Source organism: Apodemus sylvaticus, chromosome 7, assembly GCF_947179515.1.
Source record: "Apodemus sylvaticus chromosome 7, mApoSyl1.1, whole genome shotgun sequence".
Lineage (NCBI taxonomy): Eukaryota > Metazoa > Chordata > Mammalia > Rodentia > Muridae > Apodemus > Apodemus sylvaticus.
The window spans coordinates 96952027-96971200 of NC_067478.1; the positions used below are offsets into that span (position 1 = coordinate 96952027).

At 36.9% G+C, this 19174-nt stretch overlaps 1 protein-coding gene across 1 annotated transcript; it reads left to right on the top strand.

Moving 5' to 3' along the window:
- Positions 1-2694: 2694 nt before the first annotated feature.
- Positions 2695-9757, top strand: LOC127689792 (prostate and testis expressed protein 4-like). Its single transcript, XM_052189385.1, has 3 exons — positions 2695-2761; positions 9205-9315; positions 9636-9757. Exons 1-3 carry the CDS (start codon positions 2695-2697, stop codon positions 9755-9757), a joined length of 300 nt encoding a protein of 99 aa, XP_052045345.1.
- The last annotated feature ends 9417 nt before the right edge of the window (positions 9758-19174 follow it).

Genomic DNA, 19174 nt, shown 5'->3' on the forward strand with positions numbered 1-19174 from the left:
ATACTATGTTCATATAAACTACATACACCTGTACCTTCTAACATATGGCTCAATACTGCCAGGAGCAAGCCTATGTTTTTGGACTGTGAATGGCCCCTGATTCTTACTTTCTCGACCTCTTAACTCCATGTGTCTTTGTAAAGGAATCTGCAGAACTCTTGATGAGGTCCTATCTTTTACCTGAAAAAGTTTTGAAGAAAAATAAGAGAGAGACAGGACAGATAACCTGTTTCAAATCCTACATTGAAGCACCAGCTGCAACAGACCATGCAAGCTGGATATGGGGGTCTCTGGGATGAGGGGTCCTTGAAGTCCAGGTAGGTAAGAATTTGGTGGTAACAAAGAGAAACACAGAGGCAGTTTGAATCTGAGTGTATTTTGCAGCTCTCAAGCAGGGTATTTTATACATTAAGCCAAAAATGACACAACTCTTAGAAACCATATCCAGCAAAACAAGCATGAATATCAACAAGAATCATTTGGAACAGTAAAATACAAAAGTTATCTAAGCATTATGACTCTGAAACTACATGTTCAGTGAATCACAAACAGAACAGGTAATGTTACCACCAAAATACAGCAATTCTAAAAGAATATATTCAATAGGACAATCAACAAAGGCTGGTGGCATATTCCCAAGAACTGGTAAATAAATGCTTAGGGTCAGTGCTCTTAACTGCTAAGCTAACTTTCCGGCCCCCAATAGGTAGTTATTGATTAACATTTAATAAATGATTCTTTATGAATTTTCAGAAATTTAAACTATTTTACTTCTTTCTAATTAAGGGTTTCTTTACCATATACCAAAACCCACCTCTGGTGGCACATGTGTGGCCATATGATAGTTGATTACTGGGAAAGTTTTTATCTATCATAATAATTTTGTAAATGATTTGAAAAGTAAAGCATTTGTTACCCTGAAGATAAGGTCATGTTAATGACCCATCTGAAGGGGTGGATTCATACTTATTATGTTTGCGTAAGGTCATTGTCTAGGCTGTCAGGAAGCTGTAGCTAAGAAAAGGAGTGAAAGAGAGCAAAATAAAAAAAAATGCCATGAGAACTATGGCTCAATACGTTTTCTCTGGCTGAGAGTTCCACAGCCAGTTCCAGGAGACCTCCTTCTTTTGAATTCTAATGCCTCAGTCTGTGGAACTTGTCACACAGATTCTACTGGGGTCAGTGTGGCAACTCTCCCTTTTTTATTTTTGAATTGAAGCTTGTAAATTTCTCTTTTGTCTGTAGAGATGGAGGAAAAGATTAGTCAGAAGATGATTGGAAAAGTAAGGAGAAAAAGAATTATTTCTGCAGCCATGGTGACAATGATCCATTGTAGCCAACTATCAGGGTTTAAAGACCTTAAAGTAAGGCTAATAGACTGATCCAAATCCTCTATGCCAGCAGGTTCAACATGTTCTTTGCTCGTAGCAAAGATTTGGGCTTGTAATAGAGCCATATCATAAGTGATATTATTGTCTTTCCAAATTCCCAACAAATGATTTTCAGTAATATTCCAATTGTGACTTTCATTATAATGTAATGGGATTACACATATGTGTCAAAAGCTGGCATGGCACTTGGTAGAATGCTGAACTTTACTATCTTCTGCCTCATGTCCGAATGCCAAAACTACATCCTCTAAAGCATAAAGATTTACGTCTAACTTTTGTTAAAATAATTTGTTGCCTTGCAAGTATTAAAGAAACATTCTTAAATCATCAACAAAATGTGCAGTGTTTATACCTAAAACTCATACAACTGTTGAAAGTGTAAATGAGATAAGGATGGCTATTAAAGCACTAATGCCTAAAACTAAAGCAGTGGTAAAACGCTTTGGACTCATTAGCTCATTAATGCTTTTAAGCATTTGCAAAGCTATTGAACCAAACATTAGTTTTTAAATATACAGGAAGCTAATCATAAGAAGATCTTTGTAACGCAAAATAATTGAATAATTTTTAATTGAAATAGGATCAACACAATTAGTTAGAATACATTTGGAACACCTGACCTGATAAAATCGTTCTACCTAAATAATTTTTAAATCTGAGGACTGTCCAGCATGTATACCATAATGATAATTTAAACAAGATCTAATTGCCAAAGGAGTGCTCTTAGATTCCTTGGACATTTTTAGAAGAACCATATTAGTCGAAGCAAAAGGTCTAAATAATACTGGAAAACTATTAAAAAATATGTGAAGAAGAGAGAGGAAGAAGTTTCTTCATATTCCATATTACTTCTCTTGCCTTTTTTGCTTTTTTCTTTTCTGGATTCTTGATAGAGGATTTTTGGTGGAAGGGTCGAATAAATCTGTCTGGGATCCAGATTGGTGTTTCTGCATTCTGGGGAAAAACACATGCATATCCTCTTCCCAAGGTGGTTAATACATCTGGCCATTTCCAGGTACCTGTTAAAATATCTTTCCATAATACTAAAGTAGAAACAGTCTGCTGTATGGAAGCCAATGTCATTGCATAGGAATAAAACCTTTCTCTTTTGTATTAAGGTGGCTTAGCTATAGCAAAAACATTGGGCAGCCTGTACTTCCCACATGATCATATATCTTATATCTCAGAAATAGACAAGGGCATTTACTCCTTGTGTTTATGTTAGAGAATTCTTCCTGTTCTCCAGCTTTATAAAGGGAACAAATGTCTGTCATTTACCTCAATCCACTTTCTATCATCCATCATGAATCCAGTAACAAAAGTTAGCATACTGCTCATCATGACTCTCTGCCTTCTCTGCTCCATAGAGGGTAAGTTTTAGATCATGGCATGTGTAGATGGATGATATTAATGAATACTTTTCTCCATTAGTAGTATAAACAGTACCTTTAAGCAACACAAATGCTTATCAGTAGGAGTTGAAGTTTCAATTTGGGCAATAGCTACATTTCTCCATCATACAGGACACAAGAGCTCTCTTCAGTTTTGAGCCTTACAATTGGGGTCTGGAAAGCAACCATAGCCTTGGTAATAGTCCACGATGTAGGCGGAAGGAATTTTGTGGGAATCCTTTTGCTTGGTGGCATAAAATATATTTCTGGGTCATTGTCTACTCTTCAAATGTCTCCATTTGCATTTTCCATATACATATATGCTTTAGGAATCTCATAGAACAGTAATTATCCATAAGATTTTCCAAAAGCCATTTAATGACAGATCCTACTGCATGTTCTCTTTAACCTTTTCCTTCCATCTACCTCCCTCTTAGTCTGGTTTAACCTCTATTTCTATATAACCCTATATTATTTTGCACCTATCATGATATATATTTATCTCTCCTCATACTCATTATTGGAAATGTAACATATTTCTTTTACTTATCTTTGAAATTGTAACTAGGGTAAGATGAATATTGAAGTTGTTTTAATTCATATTTCCCCGGTTGCTAGCCTGTTAAAGATTTCTTTATGTTTTTCCAGCCATTTGCGTTTCAGTTTCAGAGAACTGTCAGTATTTTAATTGGGTTGTTTTCATGATGTTATGCTTTTCAGATATTTTGTATAATCTAGTTATTAATTTTCTATCAGATATATACCTGGTAAAGATTTCACCCTGTTATGTAAGTTGCCACTTTGCTTGTATGATGGTATAATTTGCTATGCAATCTTTCAGCTGCATGAGGTGACATTCATTCACTGTTCATAGTGCCCATTCTATTGAATTTCACATTGAGATAATCCATTCCTGTGGCAGCGATTCAAACTTGCTTCATGTTTTCTCAGAGTATCTGGTCTTATGTTGAGGTTCTTGATCCATTTGGAGAACTGTTATTGTAAATTTATAAATATTTGTTGAAATTTTCCTCTTATCCACCCTAGCTCCCATATAATAGAAAATGGACTATCATATTTCTTTAACAACAATTAGGGCACAACAACTGAGAAGTATTTCTCTATTTTAATCATCTAAGCTAATCTGGCTACAGGCTCATCAAAATGACAATGATACTTGTATGTTATGGCTTCCTCTTCTTCTGATGTTTTCTCATGGTATTACATGGTTCCTCTTCCTGTGGCAAATCCCCATTCTTCTTTCTCAGACTCCTACCTCCCCTGCATTGGAGGAAGTCTACCCTATTCTTTCCCCTGCTCAGTCATTGGCTGATTTTGGTATTTATTGACCAATCAGATAATAATTGGGAAGCATTGTTTGCACAACACTCAAACAGGAGATTCTTAGAATAAGGACTCCAAATAGGTATGGGGCACAGAAATCAACATTTGAATAGTAAAAGGATAAATGGTACAAAAGGCATAATAACATTATGCCTTTGGAGAAAAGATTTGTGCAATATGATAGAGTTCTATCTTCATTCTTCTACAATGAGACATCCAGTTTTAAGAACACTTCATGAATATTCTTTTTCTATTGTGTATTTTTTGCTTCTTTGCCAAAATTAAAATGCTCATATGTATGTGGAACTATTTCTGGATCTTCAGTTTAATTCTACTAATCAGCATATCTACTTTTCGACTATTACCATGCTGTATTTTTGCTAGCTCGCTGTAATTCCACATTAAATCTGGGATGATAATGATCATGTCTAAAGTAGTTTTTTTATTTTTCAGAATAATTTATGCTGAATTTCATTATTTTTGTGTTTTTATACAAAGATTAAGATTGTATTTTTTATTTCTGTGAATAATTGCATAGGAATTTTATGTTAATTGCTTTTGGTAAGATGTTATATTACTCCTACTGATCTATAAATATGGAGATCTTTCTATCTTCTGGGGTCTTCTTTAATTTCTTTCCTCAGTGCCTTAAAGGTTTTGTTATACAAAAATATATACTACTTTGTATAACTTTGTCTTTCACTTACGTGGTTAGAGTTATCTTAAGGTATTTTTGAGGATGTTGTAGAAAGTATTATTTCTATAATTTCTTTCTTATTATGTTTATCATTTTTATATAGAAAGGTTACTGAATTTTGTGGGCTAACTTTGTATATTGCCACCTTGTTGAATGTGTTTATCAGTTGGTCCAGTGGAGTCTTGTTAGTGTTGTAAACTCATGTCAACTGCAAGGGATGCTTTGACTTCTTATTTTCCTATTTAAGAAGCTTAGTTTCATTCGGTTGTCATGTTGCTCTAGCTAACAGTTCAAGTACTGTACTGAATAGGTGCAAAGATAGTGGGCACGTTTTATCTATTCCTTATTTTAATGGAATGCTTTGAGTTTCTCTCCATTTAAGAAGATAATGGTTGTTGGTTTGATGTGAGTTTTCATTATTATGTTGTATTTTATGTTGTCTCATTAGGAAAGTAATTATGAAGGGGTATTTTTTGTCAAAATGAGGCCTTTTCTGTATTTCCTGAGATGAACATGTTGATTTAGCATTGAAGTATGTTTATATAATAGATTATGTTCATTAAGTCCATACACTGAAACATCACTGAATCTGTGTGAAGAAGTTAAGTTGATCATGGTAGATAATTATTTTAATATGTTCCTGAATTTGGTTGAAAAAAATTTATTGAGAATTTCGTGTGTATCTTCATTAAAAATATTGGTTTATAATTTTCATTCTTTCTTTTTGTTGTTATTGGATCTTTATGTGTTTTTTAATCATGGTCTCCTAAAAAGAAGAAAGAAATGTTCATTCAGTTTTTATTTTATGGAATAATTTGGAGAATATTTATGCTAGCTTTTTGAAGGTTTGGGAGAAATCTGTTAAATTCATCTGGCTCTGGCTTTCTGTTTTTGCTTATGATACTTTAATTAGCATTTCTGTTTCAATAGGGGTTAGTAGGCTATTTAAATTGTTTATTTCATCATGGTTTAATTTTGGTAGCTTATAGACATCAAGAAATTCAACCTTTTTTAAGACTTTCCAGTTTGACAGAAGCAGATTTTTAAAGTATGTCCTTAGGTTTCGTTGAATTTTCTAGGTGTCTGTCTGTTATAATAGCTCTCTTTACATCTATAATTTTATTCATTTTGATCTTCTTTCTATGTCTTTCATAACTTGACTCAGGATTTTTAAGTCTTGCTGATTTTAACAAAGAATCAACACTCCACTTCATAATTCTTTGTAATTTTGTTTCTATCTCATTGATTATATCTACGAGTTTGATTTCTTTTTTCTTTTTTTATTAGGTACATTCTTTATTTACATTTCGAATGATTTACCCTTTCCTGGATCCCCCCCCCCATGAAATTCCCATAAGCCATTTTCCCTCCCCCTGGTCCCAAATGAAGTCCCTCCCGATTCCCTGTCCTGGTATTCACCTACACTGCTCCTTTGAACATTTCCTGGACCAGGGGCTTCCCCTTCCTTCTTCTTTGATATCAATTGTTATGTGAAATGTGTCTTGGGTATTCCAAGCCTCTGTGCTAATATCCACTTATGAGTGAGTGCATACCATGTGCGTTCTTTGGTGACTGGGATACCTCACTTAGTATATTTTGCAGTTCCACCCATTTGCCTAAGAATTTTATTTATTCATTGTTTTTAATAGCTGAGCAGTATTCCATAATGAAAATGTACCACATTTTTTGTATCCATTCCTCTGTTGAGAGACATCTGGGTTCTTTCCAGCTAATGGCTATTATAAAAGGGACTGATATGAACATAGTTGAACATGTGTCCTTATTACATGCTGAAGAATTCTCTGGGTATATGCCCAGCAGTGGTATAGTAGGGTGCTTTGGTAGTATTATGACCAGTTTATGAAGGACCAACAAACTGATTTCCAGACTGGTTGTTCAAGCTTGCAATCCCAAAAGTAGTGGAGGAGTGTTCCTCTTTCTCCACAACCTCTCCATCACCTGCTGTTCGATATATTTTGTATTTACATTTCAAATGATTTCCCCTTTTCTGGCCCCCCACTCCCTGAAACTGCCATAAGCCTTCTACACTTCCCCTGTTCCCCCATCCACCCCTTCTCACTTCCCTGTTCTGGTATTGCCCTATACTGCTACAATGAGTCTTTCCAGAACCAGGGACCACTCCTCTCTTCTTCTTGGACATCATTTGATGTGTGGATTAGGTTTTGGGTATTCCAATTTTCTAGGCTAATATCCACTTATTAGTGAGTTCATTCCATGACTGATCTTTTGAAACTAGGATACCTCACTTAGTATGATGTTCTCCAGATCCATTCATTTCTCTAAGAATTTCATGAATTCATTCTTTCTAATGGATGAATAGTACTCCATTGTGTATATATACGACATTTTTTTATCCATTCTTCCATTGAGAGATACCTGGGTCCTTTACAGCTTCTGGCTATTATGAATAGGGCTGCTATGTACATAGTGGAGCACATATCCTTATTACATGCTGGGGAATCCTCTGGGTATATGCCCAGGAGTGGTATAGCAGGATCCTCTGGAAGTGACATGCCCAGTTTTCTGAGGAACCGCCAGACTCATTTCCAGATTGGTTGTACCAATTTGCAACGCCACCATCAGTGGAGGAGTGTTCCTCTTTCTCCACATCCTCACCAAACCTCTTGTCTCCTGAATTTTTAATCTTAGCCATTCTGACTGGTGTAAGGTGAAATCTCAGGGTTCTTTTGATTTGCATTTCCCTAATGACTAATGAAGTTGAGCATTTTTTAAGATGCTTCTCAGCCATCTGAAGTTCTACGGGTGAAAATTCGTTGTTTAGCTCTGTACACTATTTTTAATAGGGTTATTTGGTTTTTTGAGGTATAACTTCTTGAGTTCTTTGTATATAATGGATAGTAGCCCTTTGTTGGATGTAGGGTTTTGAAGATTTTTTCCCAATTTTTTGAGTGGCAGATTTGTCCTTTTGATGGTGTCCTTTGCCTTACAGAAACTTTGTAATTTTATGAGGTTCCATTTGTCAATTCTTGATCTTAGAGCATACGCTTTTGGTGTTCTGTTCAGAAACTTTCTCCCTGTACTGATGTTCTCAAGGGTCTAGGAAATGGAGGAAGACCTCAGAAAATGGAAAAATCCCCCATGCTCATGGACTGGCAGGATTAATATAGTTAAAATGGCAAATGAAATTCACATGCAAATGAAATTATATTAGAACAACCTCAATATATTGTAATGAATAGTGTTCAGGATTGTGCCAAGTCACATCAAAAAATAAAAATATTTATACATCAGGAATTGATTAACTAAAGCCTGCTAAAAAGCTACACTGGCATATTATGTATATAGCAAACTGTTAAAAGAAATCAAAGTGCAGAATATGTATACTGGATAGCCATATCACTAAATTATAATGCTCGAGAATCTGAAATAAAAAAGTTGCACTATGTTTGCAACTAACCTGTGCATGTACCCATTTGCCTTAAATCATCTCTATTTATAAGAGGATGAACTCTTGGATCATGCAAAGACAATCAGATTTGTCATTAGGAACTGTGAGCAACATTTGTAAAGGTAGATTTTGGGGAGTGGGGAGAGTAGAATATAAACCCATATCACAAAAGCATCCTCAAAATTAGATGTCAGTCAAGACCTCCTGGGCTCTACATAGGTTCTGACTCAATAATCTTAGAATGAGTGAGATGAAAAATTAAAATAACATACTACTCTTTTCTGTCACCATAAACATTGCTCTTAATTATTCAAGCTAACTTTGTCATAGCTTTTGATGTTACCTCATCATCCTTCCTCTCCTGCCCTGTTATTACCTGACACAAAGATTCCTGGATCATTTCTCAGTTTGGTAGTAACACTTGGTGATACTTATTTCTTGAAAAGAGAGGAAGTCAGGCTAAGCAAGATGGGAGCATCAGCAGAGAATGTAACCTCAGTGTGCTGTGAACATCCCATTGTTATTCTGTCCTCTGTACCCTCCAACACTGAATTACCCTGATCTAACGGACATATGCAAATCACCAATAGTCAACTCAAGTCCTTGTCTAGAGAAGTGTTGCCTAGAAGACAGAATATTGATAGCATATTCATCTCTGCCGAATGAAATCTGTCTATTGTTATACTCAAACTACATTTGAATTCTCTCTGTTTTTATTTCATCTTCAAATATAAGTAGGTACTAACTATGTAATGTGAATGATGCCTTTATTATCTTCATCCATCCTCTAGCTTAATTCACAGAGCTAGGTTGAATACCAACTGATGAAGTAAACAGACAGCACAGTCTATGTGTTAACACTGAAGCCTCTCTTTGTTCTTGTAATTAGCTGTTCCCATGGCCCCATGGTTCATCCTAAAAATCCTAATCTCTCCTTCTCCAAAAATACAGGTCTCATCTGTAATATCTGTAAAAATTCACAGAATTCAAAATGTAAAGAAAATCAAAGCCGATGCTATGCACAACCTGGTGAATCATGTTATAGCAAATCATACTATTATGGTGAGTAGAGATGATACAGACTCCAAAAATGTCTTCAAATAACTATTCTTCCTACTAATGCCTTTATAAAGAAGGTAACAATATCTATCTCTCTAAGTAGTAAGGCAGTGAATACATTTGGGGAGGGAGGAAAAGGGTATTTTCAAATTTACCATTGAGAGGCTTGGCATCAAGAATCAGAATCTATAAAGGAGAGTAACCTCCAAAGGAGATGAGGACGGGGATCCAGTATGATTGGGTTTTCCTCTTGGTGGTGACTTTTAGAAAGTTGTCTTCTAACAAATTCCTCTAGCATGTATAATCAACTTCTTTATTTTTAGGAACTAAACATGTGCTCTCACAGCAAGGGTGCCGGTATAAATGCCACGACGGAGAATTCAAAAATGGACAATCATTGACTTACATAATGTGCTGTGATAAAAACTTGTGTAATAGTTTCTAGATGGAGAATTGCTTGAAGAAAATCATCTTCTGTTCAAGATCCAAACTTACCAATGAACCAAGATGAGGAATTTGTTTTCCTACTCTGTTTCCACACTTTCCTGTGATTCCCTGAGATAGCAATGGAGTCTGTATCCTCATTTCAGTGAAAGACTTCTTGACCAAACCATTAGACTACTTCAAAACAAACAAACAAACAAACAATTCCATATTTACCATGTGACTTTACTTTTCCAGTTTGCAATGTCTAAGCCATGTAATAGTGTTCCAAAGATTTTTATTTTAATCTCTAGAATCTATGGACACTGCAGTAAGTGGCAAAATGGACATTGGAGATGTGAATAAGGGTATTTCTGGATTGTCAGGGTGGGTCTTAGTCCTAAATACAAATGTTCTTATAAAATGGGGTAGGGTAGGCATGAATTGACTATAGAAGAGGAAATGAATGCGTAATTGTGACACAGTAATTGAAGTGATGTACCTTGAAGATGGATCAAATGGTCGTGAGCCAAGAGATATAAAACGCCACTAGATGTTGAGAAGGGCAATGAAATTAATTTTTCTCAGTGTCTCTAGAAACTTACCATACTGCTACTTGATCTTATCCCAAGGAGATTTAATTCTGACTACAGAGTTCTACAAATGGAATAAATGTGTGTTGTTTTAAGCAATTATGTTTGTAGTAATTTGTCATATCAGTTATGGGAAATCCTAATAGGTATATGGGAATTAAAAGTGTTGGTAATCCTGACCACCAACTAGGGGGTGGCTAAACTAGAATCCTTTGTCTCAGAAGTGGAGTATCCTGCAAAAGAAAAGGAGTGTAGAGTAAGTGCTGTCAGTGAGTGAAAGGTTAGTGGGTGAAAGTTCTATCTCACATGGTGCAGGCAGCCCTTCAGATGTGACTTTGAAGCTAGTAGTCCCTACCATTTTCTTTTTTCTTAAACACAAATTTTTATTTAAATTATATTATTTATTTACATTCCAGTCATTGACACCCCACTGTTCCCCTCCCACAGTTCTTCATCCCATCACTACTCCTTGCCTCCAAGGGAATGCACACAAAAACACAAACACACACACACACACATGCATGCATGCACGCACATGCATGCACGCACGCACGTGCATGCGCGCACGCACACGCATGCACGCACGCACACACACACACACACAGTCACGCACACACAAACACCAGGCCTTGCCCTTCCCTCGGGCATCAAGGCTCTCTAGGATTAAATACATCCTCTCACTCTAAGGCCAGACCAGAGCACCAAAGCATGAAACTACCATTTTCTATAGCAATTGAATATGTGTTCTAATAGATGAATTTATAGTTTTTCACCAGTTCATATGCTATCTCTCCTGAGTGTTAGATTCTCTGCTTAGTTTTGGTTTAGTTTTGCAATAATTGTGTTTGTATATTCAAGTTCAGGGTGGAAAGTCACTCACAATATGATACTGAGTAAAAATGTCCATTTTTATTTTTCTCTATAAAAATATACTTATCTGAAATGTTCTGCTATAAAACAATTTATCCATTCATCTGAGATACTATTTTATAATATATTGAAAAAAATTGAAAAAGAAAGCCTTACAGTATGAGCTGGTGCCCTCAGAAGACCTTAGGCACTGGTTCTTCACCCACTCCCAAAACACTCAGAGAAAGCTCGGCTCTCAGATGCTCTAACATGCTCAGGATCACAGACAAGGAGGCCACAACATCGGCCCCAACACTGAAAGTAACTGGGACCCCCCTCCATCCAAGGACACAGGAACACCAGACTAGCCAGCGGTTCCTTCCTGTCTGAGCTAGTGCCCTGAGCAGACCCTGGGCAATGGCTCCCCATCCAGTCCCACAACACCCAGAGGAAACTCCCAAGTGCTCTAACATGCCCAGGATCAAAGGAATTCAGAAGCTTGTTCACACCAGGATTTCAATTACCATAGATGGAGAAACCAAGGTATTCCATGACAAAAACAAATTTACACAATATTTTTCCACAAACCCAGCTCTCCATTGGATAATGAATGAAAAACAACAACAAAAGGAGGGAAACTACACACTAGAAAAAGCAAGAAATTTAACAAAACAAAAAGAGAGACACACAAACATAACTCTACCTCTAATAACAAAAGTAACAGGAAGCAACAATCACTTCTCCTTAATATCTCTTAATATCAATGGATTCAATTCTCCAATTAAAAAGATGTAGACTAATGGACTGGATACATAAGCAGGACCCAACATTTTGCTGCATACACGAAACTCACCTCAGGCACAAAGACAGGCACTACCTCAGAAAAAAAGACTGGAAAACAATTTTCCAAACAAATGGTCCCCAAACCTGAGCTGGTGTACCCATTCTAATATCAAACAAAATTGACTTTCAACAGGAAATAGTCAAAAGAGATAAGGAAGGATATTTCATACTCATCAAAAGAAAAATCTACCAAGACGAACTCTCAATTCCGAACATATATGCTCCAAATACAAGGGCACCCACATTCATAAAACAAACTTTACTAAAGCTCAAAGCACATATTGCACCACACACAATAATAGTGGAAGACTTCAACACCCCACTCTCATCAAAGGAAAGATCAGGAAAACACAAACTAAGCAGAGAAACACTGAAACTAACAGAAGTTATGAACTAGGATTTCAAAGATACCTATAGAACATTTTATCCTAAAACAAAAGAATATACCTGCTTCTCAGCACCTCACAATACCTTCTCCAAAACTAACCATATAGTCCATCACAAAACAGATCTCAGCAGATATAAAAACATTGAAATAATTCCATATACTCTATCATATCACCATCAACTAAGGCTGGCCTTCAATAACAACAAAAACAACAGAAAGCCCACATATACATGGAAACTGAACAACATTCAACTCAATGATAACTTGGTAAAGAAAGAAAGAAAGAAAGAAAGAAAGAAAGAAAGAAAGAAAGAAAGAAAGAAAGAAAGAAAGAAAGAAAGAAAGAAGGAAGGAAGGAAGGAAGGAAGGAAGGAAGGAAGGAAGGAAGGAAGGAAGGAAGGAAGGAAAGGAAGGAAGGAAGGAAGGAAGGAAGGAAGGAAGAAAGAAAGAAAGAAAGAAAGAAAGAAAGAAAGAAAGAAAGAAAGAAAGAAAGAAAGAAAGAAAGAAAGCAGCAAAGAAAGAAACAAAGAAAGAAAGAAACAAAGAAAGAAAGAAAGAAATTAAAGACTTTTTAGAATTTAATGAAAACAAAGGCAAAGCATACCCAAACTTATGGGACACAATGAAAGCAGTGCTAAGAGGAAAACTCATAGCCTTAAGTGCCTCCAAAAATAAACTGGAAAGAGTATGCACTAAGAGCTTAACAGCACAGCTGAAGACTCTAGAAAAAAAGAATCAAATACATCCAAGAGGAGTAGATAGACAGCAGGAAATAATCAAACTCAGGGCTGAAATCAAGCAAGAAGAAACAAAAATAACTATACCAATAATCAACCAAACCAGGAGCTGGTTCTTTGAAAAAGCCAACAAGATAGATAAACCCTTAGCCAAACTAATCAGAGGGCACAGAGACAGTACCCAAATCAGCAAAATAAGAAATGAAAAGGGAGATATAACAACAGACACCAAGGAAATCACCCCCCAAAAAATTCATCAGATCTTACTATAAAAGCCTATACTCAACAAAAGTGGAAAATCTGGAGGAAATGGACAATTTTCTAGACAGATACAGGGTAACAAAGTTAAATCAGGATCAGAAAAATGGTATAAACAATCCCATATCCCCTAAAGAAATAGAAGCAGTCATTAATTCCCAAACAAAAAAAGGCCAGGACCAGATGGATTCAATGCAGAGTTCTATCAGACATGCAAAGAAGGTCTAATACTAATACTCTTAAAACTATGCCACAAAATAGAAGCAGATGGAACACTACCCAATTCATTTTATGAAGCTACAGTTACTATGATACCTAAACCACACAACGAACCAACAAAGAAAAAGAACTTTAGAACAATTTCACTTATGAATATCAATGCAAAAATATTGAATAAAATTCTTCCCAACTGAATCCAAGAACACGTAAAAAATGATCATCAATTCATGGTCAATGAAACTCCATCCCAGGAATGCAGGGATGGTACATTCTATTCCTACCTGTCCCTACCTACTTGATGTAGACAACAATAGGAGGCCAAAGAAATTCAAATTGGAAAGGGAGAAGCCAAATTATCACTATTTGCAGATGATATCATAGTATACTTAAGTGACTCCAAAAATACACCAGAAAACTTCTAAACATGATAAACAACTTCAGCAAACTGGCTGCATATAAAATTAAATCAAACAAATCAGTGTCCTTCCTATACTCAAAGGATAAAGAGGCTGAGAAAGAAATTAGGGAAATGAAATCCTTCACAATAACTACAAATAATATAAAATACCTTGGTGTAACTCTAACCAAGCAAGTAAAAATTCTGTATGTCAAGAAGTTCAAGTCTCTTAAGAAAGAAACTGAAGAAGATCACAGAAGACAGAAATATCTTCCATGCTCATGGATTGGCAAGGCTAATATAGTAAAAATGGCCATCTTACCTAAAGTAATCTACAGGTCCAATGCAATACCCATCAAAATTTCAAATCAATTCTTCATAGGGTTAGAAAGAGCAATTTCCAAATCTATCTGGAATAACAAAAAAACCTAGGTTAGCGAAAACTATTCTCAACAATAAAAGAACTTCTGTTGGAATCACCATCCCTGACCTCAAGCTACATTATAGAGCAATAGTGAAAAATCTTCAGAGTATTGGTGCAGGAAAAAGCAGGTAGATTAATGGAATAGAATTGAAGACCCAGAAATGAACCCTCAAACCTATGGTCAATTGATCTTTGACAAAGGAGCTAAAACCACCCAGTGGGGAAAAGATAGCATTTTCAACAAATGGTGCTGATTCGACTGGCAGTCAACATGGGAAACAATGCAAATTGAATCATTCTTATCTCCCTGTACAAAGCTCAAGTCCAAGTGGATCAAGGACCTCCACATAAAACAAGATACACTGAATCTAATAGAAGGGAAATTGGGGAAGAACCTGGAACACCAGGGTACAGGGGAAGATTTCCTGAAGAAAACACCAAAAGCTTATGCTCTACGGTAATGAATTAACAAACAGGACTCATAAAATTGCAAATCTTCTATAAGCCAACTGTCAATAGGACAAAATGGCAACCAACATATGGGGAAAAGATATTTACCAATCCTACATCTGATCGAGTGGTAATATCCAATATATATAAAACATTCAAGAAGCTAGACTCCAGAGAAACAAATGACACTTATAAAAATGGGGTACAGAGCTAAACAAAGAATTCTCAACTGAAGGATACTGGATGGCTAAGAAACACCTAAAAATATTCAACATCCTCTGTCATCAGGGAAATGCAAATCAAAACAACCCTGAGATTCCATCTAACACCAGTCAGAATGGCTAAGATGAAAAATCTCAGGGTACAGCAGATGCTGGCTAGGAAGTGGAGAAAGAGTAACACTTCTCCATTGCTGGTGGGATTTCAAGTTGGTAAAGCCACTCTGGAAATCAGTTTGGCAGTTCCTCATAAAATTAGACATACTACTATCTGAGTACCCAGCAATACCACTCCTGGGCATATAACCAGAATATGCTCCAATGTGTAATAAGGAAACATGGTTCACTATGTCCATAGCAGCCTTATTTATAATACCCAGTAGCTGGAAGGAACCCAGATGCACTACAACAGAGGAATGGATACAGAAATTGTGGTATATATACACAATGGAGTACTATTCAGCTATTCAAAATGAATTCATGAAATTCTTAGGCAAATAGATGGAACTAAAATGTGTCATCCTGAGTGAGGTAAACTAATCACAAAAGAACACACATGGTATGCACTAACTGATAAGTGGATATTAGCCCAATAGCTCAAAATAAACAAGTTACAATTCACAGACCACAGAAAGCTCAGAAAGAAGGAAGACCAAAATGGGGGTGCTTTGGTTCTTGTGAAAAGGGGAACAAAATACACATGGGAGCAATTATGGAAACAAAGTGTTGATCAGAGACTGAAGGAAAAACCACCCAGAGACTGTCCTACCCGGGGATTGATTATATAAACAGTCACCAAACCCCAATACTATTATGGATGACAAGAAGTGCTTAACAAAAGGAGCCTGCTATGGTTGTCTCTGGAGGGGCTCTGTCAGTAACTTATAAGTACAGAGGCACAGTCAACCATTGGACTGAGACCAGGGTCCCTAATGGAGGAATTGGAGGGCTGATTGGAGGAGTTAAAGAGGTTTGCAGCCCCATGGGAAGAACAAAGATGTTGGACAACCAGACACCCGAGGGCTCCCAGGGACTAAGCCATAAGCAAAGGAATACACATGGTTCCAGTCAAAACTGTAGCAGAAGAATACCTTGCTGGGCATCAGTGGGAAGAGAGGTCCTTGGACCTATGAAGGCTCAATAGATGCCCCAAGGTGGGAAATTTAGGGGGATAAGTGGGAGTAGGTTGGGTCAGGGGCATATTCTTTGAAGCAGGGAATGGGAGGATGGGTTGGGGGTTTTCAGGGAGGGGGAAAACTGGCAAAGGGTATAACATTTCAAATGTAAATGAAGAAAATTATTCAATACAAAAAAATTACAGGAAAACAAAAACAAACAGGAGTCAACAGGGCACAGGATCACTGGAGCAGCTGTAAGAGGATCCTCTGGGCACCATCTGCTCCTGGGAGCTAGGGCTATCCCACAGCTCTCTTTTCCTCTTTATGCAGGTCCTTCCAGGAGAGAGCTGATCTCCCAGGAGTTCTGACACAGGATTAAAGCCCACAGGAGGGGCAAGCTCCAGCCAGAGACAGAAAGACCAACTACCATCAGAGATACCCAGGAAACAAAAGACAAGCACAAAAACCTTACCAACAGAAACCAAAGCTACAAGGGATCATCAGAACCAAGTTCTTTCACAACAGCAAGTTCTGGATACCCCAACACACCAGAAAATCAAGATTCAGATTTAAAATCATATCTCAGAATGATGATAGAGGACTTTAAGAAGGACATCAATAACTCCCTTAAAGAAACACATGAGAACACAGATAAGCAGACAGAAGCACTTAAAGAGGAAACACAAAAATCCCTTAATGAATTAAAGGAAAACAACCTAACAGGTGAAGAAATTGAACAAAACCATCCAGGATCTGAAAATGGAAGTAGAAACAGTAAAGAAATCACAAAGGGAAACACTTTCTTTTTTTTTTCTTTTTTTTTATACGTTATCTTTTTTTTTAATATTTTTATTTTCTATATTCTTTGCTTACATTCCAAATGGTTTCCCCTTTCCCGGATCCCACCTCCCCATATGTACCATAACCCTTCTTCTCTCCATCCCTTCTCCAATCACCTCCCTCCTTTTTCTCTATCCTTATATTCCCTTCCCATGATAGATCAATCCTTTCCAGGATCAGGACCCTCTCCATACTTCTAAATGGGAGTCATTTGTTATGCAATTTGTGCCATGGGTATTCAGAGCTTCTGGGCTAATTAATATCCACTTATCAGAGATTGCATTCCGTGTGTATTCTTTTGTGATTGGGTTACCTCACTTAGGATGATATTTTCCAGATCAAACCATTTGCCTAAAAATTTTGTGAATTCATTGTTTCTAATTGCTGAGTAGTATTCCATTGTGTAAATATACCACATTTTCTGTATCCATTCCTCCTTTGAGGGTTCTTTCCAGCTTCTGGCTATTATAAATAAGGCTGCTATGAACATAATGGAGCATGTGTATTTATTGCATGCTGGGGAATCCTTTGGGTATATGCCCAGGAGAGGTATAGCAGGATCCTCTGGAAGTCTCATGTCCAGTTTTCTGAGGAACATCCAGACTGATTTCCACAGTGGTTGTACCATCTTACAGCCCCACCAGCAGTGGAGGAGTGTTCCTCTTTCTCCACATCCTCTCCAACACCTGCTGTCTCTTGAGTTTTTGACCTTAGCCATTCTGACTGGTGTAAGGTGAAATCTCAGGGTTGTTTTGATCTGCATTTCCCTAATGACTAATGATGTTGAGCACTTCTGAAGGTGCCTCTCAGCCATCCGAATTTCTTCAGGTGAAAATTCTTTGCTAAGATCTGTACCCCACTTTTAATAGGGTTATTTGGTTCCCGGGGGTCTAACTTCTTGAGTTCTTTGTATATATAGGGATTGGCAGGATTAATATAGTTAAAATGGCTATCTTGCCAAAAGCGATCTACAGATTCAATGCAATCTCCATCAAAATCCCAACTCAGTTCTTCACAGAGTTAGAAAAAGCAATTCTCAAATTCATCTGGAATAACAAGAAACCCAGGATAGCTAAAACTATTCTCACAACAAAAGAAAGTCTGGGGGAATCAGTATTCCTGACTTCAAGCAATACTACAGAGCAATAGTGTTAAAAACTGCATGGTATTGACACAGTGACAGACAAGTGGACCAATGGAATAGAATTGAAGATCCAGAAATAAATCCACACATCTATGGTCACTTGATCTTCGACAAAGGAGCCAAAAACATCCAGTGGAAAAAAGATAGCCTTTTCAACAAATGGTGCTCGATCAATTGGAGGTCAGCATGCAGAAGAATGCGAATTGATCCATTCTTATCTCCATGTACTAAACTTCACTCCAAGTGGATCAAGGACCTCCATGTAAAACCAGACACACTGAAACTAATAGAAAAGAAACTGGGGAACACCCTTGAGGACATGGGCACAGGGGAAAAGTTCCTGAATAGATCACCAATAGCTTAAGCTTTAAGATCAATAATTGATAAATGGAACCTCATAAAATTACAAAGTTTCTGTAAGGCAAAGGACACCGTTAAAAGGACACAATGGCAACCATCAAATTGGGAAAGGATATTCACCAACCCCACATCTGATAGAGGGCTAATATCCAATATATACAAGTGAAACACTTTCTATCCACTCCTATAGATAGAAAACCTAGGAAAGAGATCAGGGGATCATAGATGCAAGCATCACATACAGAATACAAGAGATAGAAGAATCTCAAGTGCAGAAGATACCATAGAAAACATTGGCACAACAGTCAAACAAAGTGCAAAATGCAAAAGGCCCCTGACCTAAAACATTCAGGAAATCCAGGATACACTGAGACCAAACCAAACAATAATAGGTAGAGAAAAGAATGAAAACTCCCAACATAAAGGGCCAGTAAATATTTTCAACAAAATTATAAAAGAATACTTCCCTAACCTAAAGAAATAGATGACCATGAAAATAAAAGAAGACTACAGAACTCCAAATAGACTGGACCAGAAAGGAAATTCCTCTTGGCACATAATATTCTAAACATCAAATGCACTGAAAAAAGAATATTAAAGC